The 12,683-nt window shown below is 41.6% G+C and overlaps 2 protein-coding genes across 4 annotated transcripts in view; one reads left to right on the top strand and one right to left on the bottom strand.

Annotated features, from left to right (window-relative positions):
• The window catches only part of syf2 (SYF2 pre-mRNA-splicing factor), a 37,520-nt gene extending 31,460 nt beyond the window's left edge, over positions 1-6,060 (top strand). For both annotated transcript variants that reach the window (XM_046062756.1, XM_046062757.1), the window contains 4 exons: positions 1,189-1,306; positions 3,636-3,726; positions 4,357-4,455; positions 5,600-6,060. In XM_046062756.1, the coding sequence (XP_045918712.1) occupies positions 1,189-1,306; positions 3,636-3,726; positions 4,357-4,455; positions 5,600-5,765 (474 nt within the window). In that variant the 3' untranslated portion in view covers positions 5,766-6,060. The remainder of the gene's footprint in view (positions 1-1,188; positions 1,307-3,635; positions 3,727-4,356; positions 4,456-5,599) is intronic.
• Positions 6,061-8,973: 2,913 nt separating this feature from the next.
• Positions 8,974-12,147, bottom strand: rsrp1 (arginine/serine-rich protein 1). Of its 2 annotated transcripts, none has more exons than XM_046063247.1 (5): positions 11,984-12,147; positions 10,920-11,478; positions 10,667-10,800; positions 9,425-9,493; positions 8,974-9,314 (listed from the first exon to the last, which is right to left on the bottom strand). In XM_046063247.1, exons 2-5 carry the CDS (start codon positions 11,455-11,457, stop codon positions 9,159-9,161), a joined length of 897 nt encoding a protein of 298 aa, XP_045919203.1. In that variant the 5' UTR covers positions 11,458-11,478; positions 11,984-12,147; the 3' UTR covers positions 8,974-9,158. The 2 variants fall into 2 exon arrangements, with proteins under 2 accessions (XP_045919203.1, XP_045919201.1); XM_046063245.1 differs by having other exon boundaries at positions 10,628-10,800; positions 11,984-12,146.
• Positions 12,148-12,683: the final 536 nt, after the last annotated feature.

The following is a 12,683-nucleotide window of genomic DNA, read 5'->3' on the forward strand; positions in this document are numbered from 1 at the left end:
TAGCTCACGTTTATTTACATGTCCGCTCTGGTTTAATCATTTCAGACACGCCGACTAACTGCAGACAGGCGGCTCGCAGATATATTTAGAATAGGTCAGAAACTATAGTTTAACAGCTCATTACGACGTTGGTGCTCCTCCACTGATAAACACGGCATTAGCTTTGTGGCTAATTTAGCAATGGGCAGCGTTAGCTGCTGTAACGTTACATCATTTTAGAGAATACTTAGAAGTGATGAACTACAGACAAATGTAAACCGTTCACTAGAACAGCCACACTGTTTGAGAATAAATCTACAGTTACGTCTGTCAGCAGCTTCCAACACCCAGCTACTATAACATTAACCTGCTGTGAGCTGCTAGGAAGCCGGGGGAGTGCAGTGAAAAACGGGAGGGTTAGCAAGTCATAAATGTTTTCAGGAGAGGAGAAGTGACTGGGTCTGTTTTTATTATAATTATTAAAGTCATGTAATTAACTTGACAAAAGACCGACTCACCGCTAACACACCCCTCTGCTGTTTCTAAAGGCTGCAGTAAACTCAGGTAAACTCCGGTCAGCTGATTGTTTTCTTCTGTGGTTTTTGTGGCGGGGCAGTGTTGCTAACAGGGGAGCTGCAGCTGGTCACCCTCTGGTGGGCAAACTATGCAACACCCATGACATGATTGAAGGATCTGACTCTATGTTTCTTGTTTAATAGTCATATATCTGCCGTTATAAACGGCCGATGACGAATAAAGGCAATCAGCTCATATCGGCCGATAACATCGGCTGGCCGATATATTGCTGAAGGTATATTGAGGAAGGTTACCTTGGGGATAAATTGTCTGTACCGGCTATACTGACTGACTGCAATTTACATGCGTACAGTCAGAGCCTAGATTTTATATTAATGCTCCCTCTAAGAGAAAAATAATAATGATTCAGTGGGTGCTCTTGGAGATCCCAAAAACCTTCACCAGTAAATTTTGAATATTGCCACAGACCTAATCTGGGGACATGTCTGTGGCGATTCAGTCGCCTAGATCATTGTTATCCAAAGTGGGTTAAAATCAAGGGCAACTGGACTTGTTGTTTTTAACCCACCTTGGATAATCTAGCGACAGGTTACTCATGAAATATCATGTCAAGTAGTCGGATACATTAAGTCCAGCTTTGTGTGTATTAAAAAACAAATAATTGGCTGTCAGGAATGTGCTGCCAGAGGGGAGGACTATGACAGAGTGAAACTACTGGAAATCACTGCTGATGATGCAGAGCGGTGGGAGAGGAAGAAGAAGAAGAAGAACCCAGACACAGGATTTGCAGGTTGGTGGCATTTTTTCCAGTTAAGACAGACATGGATTGGTTGCACTTGATTATATGGTACGAGACATGTCATAAAGCGGGAACAAATTCATTAGTGAAAAACTAATTGTCGGAGTTAGTCAGCCTGGTCATCTTTTTGTGTGTTTTTAACTCAAAATATAAGATCACAGGTGTGTTCTCAGATTAACTTTAGTTTATTACGACACATACCATGAAAAGGTGTTTTGTCATCTGATAAGTCCTTAAACGTATTATACTGTTACTTCAGCTGGACTTCGTGGATTGTATTTCATGTCTCACCAGTACATTCAAAGTGCAGTGTGTAAGATATGGCCAGAATATCTGTTTAAGCATTTAAAAATTAACTAACAACAACAGAATGTGAAGAAATAACTAACATTATGTCAAAGATTTATATGTGTTGCAGAAATATCTGCTGAAGTTAGCATGCTAAAGAGTTAGCCTCATCCTGTCTTGTAATGCCACTTTGCACCTCAAGAGGCGATTGTCCGATAGTATAGCTCAGGCCTCCCCCAAAACCATCTATGTTTGTTGGTCTTTCCACCTTTCCAGTAACCATCAACTCTGTTGGTAAAAATATTCTGGCTCTACTTGTGACTCTTCTCCATCGTCCCTGGAGTCCTGGTCAGAGCCGCTGTAAACCACCTCTGTACTGTATTCCCTGTCATCAAATTGGCCTCCGATGCTCTCAGAGGCTGTGTTTGGTCCCGGTTCACTGGGAGGCTGCTGGGCCTGGTTCCGTTACACGTAGGTTTTGATGCTCATTCCAGACTCAGTCAGCTAACAGGGCCGCTAAGTTAGCCGCACGGCTGTAGTTAGCTGCAGTTGTGACCTGATATGGGATATGCTGCCTCTATTTTTTTTTTTTTTTAAATTGTGAACTGGTGAGGTGGAGAGTTGGGGCTGCCCCTGAATAGTCAAAGATTCGATGCTTCGATAGGCAGAGCCTGATTTGACTGCCAATCTGTCGAATCATCGCAGCAGCGTTACGAAAGGAGGATCCACATAGAAGTAACATTTTTCTCCCAGTATGTTAATATACAACCTATTATGATGTAGATATCAACATATAATGCTGTACATAAAAATGGGTGTATATGTGTGTGTGTGTGTGTGTATATGTATGTATGTGTGTGTGTGTGTGTGTATATATATATATATATATATATATATATATATATATATATATATATAAATAAATAAATAAATAAGTGCATGAATAAATCCAGAATTGTAATCCTTAAGGTAGGGAGTGTCAGTGCGGGTGTGTGGCAGAAGAGGAAGAAAGAGGTGGTACACGTGACTGTCAGGGACAACCCTATTGAGAGTAGTCTCAATTCTTACACATTGTACCTTTTAAACAACACACACATTTGTGCTCCCATTTAGTCTCACTGATCAGCATGCACACAAACATTTCAGCCTTGTGGTGGTAAGAGGAATAAGGCTGCCATCTCTTGATTATTCACCACATGCTGCCGCCAGCTGTGTGACTCAATTAAGCTCGATGTACAGACAAAAGACTGCGTTCTTATTTGGCTTTCTTAAATACTTTTTCAAAATTTAAAGCAAAATCTACACTGATCTCTTTATCGATCTAGAGGAAATTTCTGTGCCTTTTGCACCTCGTGTGATCCAGGTTGGCAGTCATTATTTGTATCACACTGAAGTGGGTTTCACATGCTGATTGCATTGACTGGAGAATTTTAAAGTCACGTCAGCAAATAGCGATTGGATCAAAAGGCTTTATTTTTAGGCATGAGTAACCCAACCCCTCTGTCACGCAATAGAACCTGAGTCTATTCATTTAGTAAAAAGTAATTTAATACAGTTTACTCTAAACAAGTGGTACTCCGTGATTCTTGTCTACCATTCTGTTCTGCTGTGCCATGGCATGTGACCACTTGAAGTATTCCTACTTTACTTCCTACTTTATCTCACAGTGAAAAGTTGCTGCCTAAATCCTCCACAGCAGCAGCGTATAGGGCAACACTGGTTGCATGTAAGGACCCCTTGGGATATTAATCTCTAACTGTTCCTGATTTAATCTACTGAAAGAAGACTTGCTGTGTCTCCTAAATATGGCTGCCATCTGTTGTATCAAAACCTCCACTGAATTAAAAACTCTGGGGAGAAAAGTATCACCAGAGGGGGTTCGAGAGTGGAAGGGAGGAGGAGAGTTGCCTCTTCATCCCCCTTAACCAGCCGCAGGTTATGTTGCTCAGTCTTGTGCCTGCTTGCTGTTTGTTCCAGTAATTATAACCCAGACTGGGTTTTTTTTCTCTCTGTCTCACACAATGGACTGCAGGTTATGCCGAGGCCCAATTCCGACAGTACCAGCGACTCACCAAGCAAATGAGACCAGACCTGGAAAGCTACGAGAAACAGAGGGAGGAATAGTGAGTCAACCCTCAGTCCCATCTTCCCTTTCTGTGACACTACTGTATCTGCGCAGCGCAAGAGGAAATGTCCCTTTTGTCCCTGCGTAATACCTGCCAATTTAAATGTTATTTGTGGTGTTTCATGAAGACCCCGATGAAGGCTATAAGCCGAAACAATAAAGTTATTTCTAGATTTTTTTTTTGCTTTCCCACTAACAGGGCCATAAAAATGATACATGAGGACATCTCTAAGGATCCTATTAAGACAGTCACTGGGAAATTTCTAGTGAAGTAAAATAAATTAGTAACAATTTGCTTTGCTTTCTGCATGTTAACTTCCGTACCCCCTAATTTGCCCTGGGGTTAGTGTTGACATAGCTGCACACTCCGAAAATAATTTAAAGCTTTTATATTGTAAATAAACTTTGGCATGCACGCTAAGGTTAAAGAGTTTGGTGCCTGCGGATTTTTCGCTGTTAAAGCTGACGTGGGCTGAACCGTGAAAGATGCAGCGACACATTTCCCCTGAAGCCACGTTATCTTCTCTCATTGGGACAACGATGGGATAGAAAAGTCCATTTTAAGTATGTTAAAATGGTGATTATCTGTGGTTTGTGTGTTTCTAATTGCTTTGCTGGTGCTCCACAGTGGTGAGGACTTCCACCCCACATCCAATAGCCTGATCCACGGCACCCATGTCCCCACAAAGGACGGCATTGACCGCATGGTGGAAGATGTTGAGAAACAGTAAGTCAGTGAAAAACAGACAGTAGAAGAGAGACACCATATCTTGCCCTGATCATCCATTAATTTATTTTCACTCTCAGCCTGCCCATTAAGTATCAGCCTGGCCCACTGGGCAGACCACTAAGGTGAACCTTCTGTTGCCAGTGAGAAATTACAAGAAGCACTCGACTGGGCTAACGGGCTAACCTCCCATGATGGAGATGTTTGACAAAATAATGAACTGTACACAAGGCAGGTCATATTAGTCATATGTAAAATATTCCTCTTGACTTTATTTAAACCTGTGTGATTTTAACCTTGCTAATTATGATTTGCTTAAGCAATTCGAACAACCCACATACATTTTTTTATATGTCTCAGAAAGACTGTGGGTTCAGTCAGATCTGCACTGCCACTACCACAAACGTAGCATGCAGATAGGTCTGGGAATAAGAGACCATCTCAGTTGTAATAAATGATATGTAGAAGAAGTGAGTCTGTGACCTCTTTGCCAATTTGGAAGAGGGGGATGTTTTGTGTGAATCGGAGCCCATCTGACATGAGAAAGTCAGCCCCAGAGTGGAAATCCTGATTAGAAGGCAGTTCATTATTATCTGCATGGAGTGATGCTTTTGTAAGTGGGTGTGTGTAGATGGTTTGGCAAGTCCTTATGAAAGCCACATATAAAGTGCTATAGAGGCCACTATAAAGACACAACATAAAATTATGAAAAGGTGACTTTGGTGTCACATTTAACTGACTGCTACTTCAGACTGATCAATTCTTCGCTACAGAAGTCCCTTTCACCTTTGATTGCCCTGGTCTTTCCGTGAGCTGTTCTATATTTGGGACAGTCTGAGGCTTGTGTTAGAGATGGGACTGTGGGGCATTAGACAAGGATTTCGTTGCCAGGGTATGACGCACACAACAATGCTTTGAAGACGCAGTGAATCAAGACTGGGAGCTCACAAATTGACAGTATTTTCCTCTTGAGTATGTATGTGTGCGTTAGGTTTTCCATCGCCACTCTCCTTGCCAAATTTAAATACAACCCGCCCCCAAAATGATTGCCTGTAGCCAATTACTGTTATTGGATATGCCATGGATAGTGGCCATGCTCTCTTGTGAAATCCTCCCCTAAGCCGCCTCTATTTGCGATTGTCAGGATCGAGAAGCGGGCCAAGTACAGCCGACGCAGGGCCTACAACGACGACGCGGACATCGACTACATTAACGAGAGGAACGCCAAGTTCAACAAGAAGGCGGAGCGTTTCTACGGCAAATACACAGCAGAGATCAAACAAAACTTGGAGAGAGGCACGGCTGTCTAGTGGGTCCAGTCTCCTCAGTGGACGTGTTCACTGCTTCTGTTTTCTCTTCATGTAGGAGACGTGGATGCAATTCACAGTTCTTGCAGAAAAACAGGAATACAAAATTTGTATTAAAAGGTAAAATGGACTTTGTACTGTCAGGTGTGTTTTTTTTTTTTTTGTTTGTTGTTTTTTCTCCATCCTAAAGATAATTCAATTATTTGTAAGATGTGTAATGTGTGGTGTTCTTTGTACAGCATTAGAAGTTATGATTATACTTCTTTATTTTTAAATAAACGACTTCCAATTATCCGGCTATCTTGCACACTTGTTGGTTTTTCTGTGGGTTGTTCTGCGTGTGGTCTCATGACGGGAGACATTTTGAGCGTGAGAATGAACTACCAGCACACCTCAGGGCATGTTTAGCAGAAGATGCCAGCCCAAAAGAATTTTAGTGTAGGTGCACATAGAAACAAGGACCAACAATAGAGCAATTCAATTTATCCACTATCACCGACATCTCTGTTTAACCAACTTGCCCCAAGCTGCGACATGAGCAGGAAAGCCTTGTGACTGGAGAAGAGAGAAGACAAGAAAACAGGTTCCCATGCAAGTCCACCATTCCTGTGTGAATGTTGGGGCATTGCACCCTCTACAGGCACTGATCTGTGAAGGCAAAGTCATACCAGAGTTGAATTAGTTATATTCTGTTTTATATAGATGGATACTGTATATAAATAAATCTGGATGAGTCCATCTTTTCAGAATAAATTTATGGGATGGCACAATGATACATTTATGTCAATGGTTGTCATAGTGGGGTCCCCAGCAAAAAGGGAAATCAATTGTTATAATTCCATCCACAATTAACACTGAAAGAATGTAGGTATGTCCAGGACAAAATGGGACTCACGTTACCTAAGCAACGGATATGAGAGAGGATCATTACAGAGACCTGCCCCGTCAACATCCTGTATCAAGCGGGCGGCCCCGTGTTCCGAGCTGTCAGCGCAAGACTCCAACAAGATGAGAGGAGGTGGACTCTTGTGTTTTATGTCAATGATGCTTGGTGCTAAAAAATGTCAGTGTTTTCGAAATGTCAGACTTTTTATTTGTAGCTGAAAGACATTTTTATCCTCTTGTTGCTGCTGTTCACATTCAACCCAGACGCTAATTCAAAAAATGCACTGCAGAGCGTTCAGGGTGTAGAAGTGCAGCCTGTGTGTGTGTATATATATATAGTATATATTATATTATTTTATGTTATTTATTTTATCCCAATATTTTAACACAGGCTAATTATCTGTTACGGTCTGTGTGTGTAGCATAAAGGGACTACAAACTTTTCATTATACAACCTTTATACACATTCTGTAATAAAACATCTAAAAGCAAAAATCCTATTACATGGGGAGACAAAATTTTATCTAGTGGGGTTCTGTGGTCTAATTTGTGTCAGTGTAGGGCTCCTTGTTGTGAAAAAGTTTAAGAACTGGTTTATGTTTTGCTGATGAAGGGTGGGGGAGGTATTCGATATCTGATTCTGCTCTAGAGCCATTAGGGAGTGGATCAAGTGTTCAGGTTCATGATATTTTTCTAGTCTTATCTGATCAGCCCGAGGATATTGGCTTATTCACTGTTGTGTCTCACAGATAACCTGACAACTTTGATTCTTTGAAGGCCAAGTGCCAGTTGAAGTGTTGCCTGTGAGGCAAAAATGGGTATGATTTAAGGCTAAACATAAGAAAATGTCTGGATAAATAACCGTTTGTCAATGGGTGAGTTTCTCATAGACACAAAAGCCTGCAAGAAGCTAAGTGGTGATAATTGTTTTCCTTTTTATATATAGGACTATACAAAACATAACTCCATGCGTCATATGAGAATGACAATACAAACCTGCCTGTCATCTCTGCCTGGTAAAACTAGAGAGGACTGTGCTTTGTTTGCATATTATTCTTGTGTATCGAGGAAACGGTCCCATCTCCCTGCTCCAGTATCTCTCCTACTCCGATTCCACTAAGACTCACTGCACTATGTATCTTATCTCCCATCAAAGTGATTAATCAGAATTACAGGTCAGTTTACAGCAGGAGACACGCAGTCTGGCAGCCAGACCTGTTCAAAACTGTGATTTTACTTTTATTACATCAGATTGTGACATTATCTGAATATCAGCTTGGAAAATCTTGATTCAATTGTATTACTCAATAGATAACTTACCTTCTAGCAATAATTCACTAGTATTTTTAACATATGCCAAGAACCCGTCAAGATTAAAACACACAAGCTTAAGGGTAAGTAAGATGCCACAACAGCAGAATATATCAGGTTACTCAAGAAGGAACATGTTCAAATCTTGTGGAAGCAGATAGCTGATGGTGACTGGGGCAGCGATTCCTAGACGTGGTTTGTTATTTGCAGCCGACATTTTGTTTTGTCATAGTAGGAAAAACACAGGTGTAATTAATGACCCTGCTCTATTCATGGGTCCTAGTAAGCACAATAATGCACTATAACAGGTCCCTGAGGCTAAATGGAATTCAGCCATGATTAATTTTATTTACACCAGTGCTTTTCCTACTGTGACATGTCAAAATGTCTTCCATGAAAAAGGCTACTGCACAATTTGATCCAGAGAGCAGAGCCAACTACAAATCATGAGAACGGTGTGGCTCTACTGTGGACTCTACTGTCTGAGATATCATGGTTTCTTATTTTCAACACTTCAGTACTGTAATACAGCAATGTATGGATCATAATTTTAATCTTTTGGGGCCACTGCATCAACGACTTTGCCATTTTGTGACACCTCATTTAAATCACCACACAAATTGGAGATGATTCAGAGGTCTGGAAAGAGGCAACTGCATCCACCCATCTATTTAACATCTGTGAAAACATTAATCATGCATAATACTGGCACCATGTGGTCATCAAAAATTGCAGCTGACATTTTCCACCACATTGACTTTAATCGCAACTTTAACGTTGTGTATTCAGGCACCCTTAATCATGTACCCTTCCTTACCCCACTGGAATATCTGAATACACCATTTACGTTGCTCTAGTACCCAACTAGTAGTATTGCTGTATGAATAGTTACGTTTTCCTCTACATTTAGTATCTGATGACTATTGGAAACTTCCCCTCAGGTTTTCAAGCTCTTAATGGAGTTATGGAGTGCACCTCAGTGATTTATGAAAGTAGTAAAAACAAAAACCCCCACTCTTATCAAATAAATCTTTATTGAATCCAGAAAAGATCTCAATACACAACAAAAAGGTAGAGGGAAAAAAAAAAATCCCACCTGAAAGAACTCGTCACTTCTTCTGACTTATCTGAAAGAAAACCACCATGAAACACATGTACAAAATATTTACAGTATTTACAGTGTCCATGTACTCTGCCACACTAGTGTGACGTGGAGTATGTGTGTTTGCGTGCGTTGGTTTGGCCAGATTTCACAGGAATCCAGTGGCCATAGGGCTTCCTGCTTTCATAGATGTCCACTCTTGGAGTTACCTTAGCACAGGACGGAGCTGCCACTGCAGGTCTGACCACAGAATTCTAAGGGGACAAGATTAGGACAGATGTTAGAAGTGTTTTTATGGTGATGTAAAGCAGTGTTGGTTGCTAAACAAACACTTTAGGGGGAAAACGCAAATTAAGTCACTTACATTAATGCTGAAAGAAATCTTTTTTGGGGACATCGTTGGGCTGGACATATCAGGCTCCACATCACTGCTCTGTAAAAAGAAGAAGAAACCGGTAGTTAGTTTCGGCTGTGTAAAACTGATTGTCAAGTGAGCTTTGACAGTTTGTGAAGTTCATATGTAGATTATAGCTTCCATTACTAGTATAGCACTTCTATCGCTTAGATTAATTTTTAAGTGTTAGCTTCAACAAACTGTAGCTCTCATGCACCCTCCCCCCAAAAGGCTAGGCTCGACAATTAAATGAATGCATCAAGGACAGACCTTAACAATAAAAGCAAAAAGGTATATCAAAGTAAAAAGGATGTTTGTCTACAGTGGCAGAATGATGGCGACGTAGGTTTCCCAGCCCCTCAGCACACGGCTCATGTACCAACTTATCTTTGACATACGGAGAGGTGTTCTTCATCTGTTTTTAGCTCTTGAGAGGAATAGTCACTATAATGCAGTCCACACGCCTGCGCTCCATCAGCAAGTGGAGGATTCTGCTAAATAACGACCCATTTCAACTGCAAACATAAATACATTTGTAATGTCAAAATTCTACTGCCTATCTCTATAAAGTGGAGTCAGTGTAATACAATCTGAATTTCCTTTGCATCATCTATGTGTGTAGTTAGCATTTGTCTGGACTCTGTGCATCATATCTAAAATGTGATGTAATCTACATTGTGTGTGCTTAACTGCAAACCTCTAGTTGCTAAGCTAAAACATTGTGAACATTACAAGAGTTCGATTAACCTTTCACACAAACACATTGTCGTCACCCAAGTCACATGACAGCCCTTTAATCCCAGGTGCCGATGAGTGAAGGAGACCACTGTCATGTAATCTATGAAGACAGGAATAAATACAGAGAGTATGTGTGTTCCCTCAGGGGTCCAAAGGTTAACACAAGACAGGAAATTCAACACAACACTGTATACAATACTGTGAGTCCATTACCCATGAGGTAAAGATGCATTAATGATCAGTGCATTTTTTGTGTGGTATGATAAATGACTAGCTATCCAACATTCCCAACACCCTCTAATTTACATGTAGTCCATGATAGAAGGAAGGGGAAAAAAAAAAAAAAAAAAAAATACCTTGTATCTACAACCAAGCCTGATCTGTAGTGTGTGATGTGTTCCTTGTGAAACTGACATTCACTCTCAAAAGACCCACCTGTGACAAAGTCCTTTCAGGGTCTTGCCTCACCCTCACCTCTGGCGGTGCCACCCATTTGGACTCCAGCTGCTCTGACAGGAGCGGTTTCACACTCTCAGGAAGTTCCAGCTTCTCCACTCCTAGGATCTTCATAGCATTGGCCTTTGCAGCTTTGAGGAGTTCCCTTTTATCTGGGGAACACAGACAAGTTTTGAGAGAAGATTTAAATTATATAATTCGATATTTGCCAGCTTCAAAATCTGCCTCTGAGCAATAAGTTACTATTCCTTGTTTTATCAAGTCAACTTACCATCCAAACTCAAACTGACAGATCGACCTGAAGATCTGGACCTTGAGCGGCTCCTGTAGGTTCTGGGTGGGGATCGGGTAAACCGCCTCGCTGCCGTCCTATACCAAGGGCTGGAAGACCTGGAACGGGACCTGTAACGTCTGTGGCGCGAGTACCTGTCTGATGTGGGTAAACGGCTGCAGGAGCGAGACTGGGCCCTGCGGTGGTGTGCTGGGGAGTGGCGGTAACGGCCACGGCCATATCTGTGATGGTCGTCACAGCGACAGCGGGATGAGCGTCTGTGGCAACGAGGGTGAGAGCGGGACCTGGAGCGAGAGGAGGACCTGCTGCTGGATGAAGATGATGTTGAGGAAGATGGAGACCTATAACGTCCCCTGTGGCTGTCACGTCCCCTGTAGCGGTCAGAGACGGAGGAGCGGCCGCTGCTCTTGGATCTGGAGCGAGAAGACGCAGGGCTGTCCTGGTCAAAGATGACATGGATGCCGTCACTCTGACGAGCTTGGGCCATGTCAGAGAGAGTGTCTTTTCCCTTGGCCATTGTCTTGCTTTCTGGCACAGGCTGAAATGGATACAAAAGTCTGCGTAAGTATTTCGAGAATAAATTTTTAACAGTAATTAGTAAACCTTTGATGGACTGACTCCATGTTGGCCTAATAGCAATAACGTGCGTCATTACATGTTTTAAAGAAGTGCTTTCATAATCTGCCACACCTGTCTGTCTATGTTTAAGCCTGTGGCTGCACATAAGTTGTTTTCTCAGTGCTGCCCCTAGCGAGCAACGTTGCTGAAACTCGGCTGTTGTGTAACTGCAGTTTCTGGAAATTTCCACAATGACGCAAGCTAAAGATAGCTTGACTAGCTTGTGCTAAAGTTCGTTGTCACTCCAAATGAGTTAATACTCAATTGTTACGTTTATGATGAAAACACTATTGACAAAAAAAATTAAAACTACATGTGCAACACTTTAATATTCGCAAAAGCAGATTAAAAGCGACGTTTACACGTAATTGTAGATTGGCAAAACAAAGTAACGCTAATGCTAACTTAGCTGACGTATTTCTTACCAGGTCGAATTGAATCCTTTGTTCTGATAACGTCGAAATAAACGATGTATGTCGAGAAAGTCGTCCTCTAAAACAGATCACCAGACATTAACTTGTAAATCATAAATATGTTGCTCTCTCCTCTTCGAAGTTGTAGCTCGTGCCGTCGTCCCTCGAATGAAGGAGAGGTCGGTGGAGCAACTGGCTTTAAGCGTCTCTGGAAAATTCCACTCACGTGATGTTGCGGACGATTTGGTTCTTTTGAATGAGTCGCGGTCTTAATGACTGTTTGGTACGAATGAATCGAGTTCATTCGCTCTGGGCTAAAGTTATTACTTTTTAATTTCCACAATATTTATTATCCAAAAGCGACCCCATGTACCCTCATTATCTACTAATATCTACCTGGTTTAGGGAATTAAGGAAGCCGATACCACATCGGCTCGTTCAGACTCGGAGTTGTTCAAAGCAATCCAATCATTTGGCCCGACAGAAACCAGCAGAGAAGCAGAAGAGGTTGGATCCACTTTTCCAAAACAGAAGAAGAAAAGAAAATGTGCTATAATGCTGAAAAAACCTTCACTGTCTGTTGTTTCTTCACACCTGTTGTGAATCCATATATTATATGTCCCACATAGTGGAGATAAGAAAAAGCATGTAGTAACGCATGCATCAGTAGCTTCCTATCATAGACCGTATGATCAGTAGGCATGTTTGAGAA

Source organism: Micropterus dolomieu, linkage group LG11 (genome assembly GCF_021292245.1).
Source record: "Micropterus dolomieu isolate WLL.071019.BEF.003 ecotype Adirondacks linkage group LG11, ASM2129224v1, whole genome shotgun sequence".
In the NCBI taxonomy this organism is placed as follows: Eukaryota; Metazoa; Chordata; class Actinopteri; order Centrarchiformes; family Centrarchidae; genus Micropterus; species Micropterus dolomieu.

Coding starts and splice junctions, on each gene's coding strand:
- rsrp1 (XM_046063245.1), bottom strand. CDS start 11,457: ATGGCCAAGGGAAAAGACACTCTCTCTGACATGGCCCAAGCTCGTCAG. Junction 9,494..10,627: donor CTGAAAGGACTTTGTCACAG/GTGGGTCTTTTG, acceptor TTCTTTTTACAG/AGCAGTGATGTGGAGCCTGA. Junction 9,315..9,424: donor AGATTTCTTTCAGCATTAAT/GTAAGTGACTTA, acceptor TTGTCCCCTTAG/AATTCTGTGGTCAGACCTGC.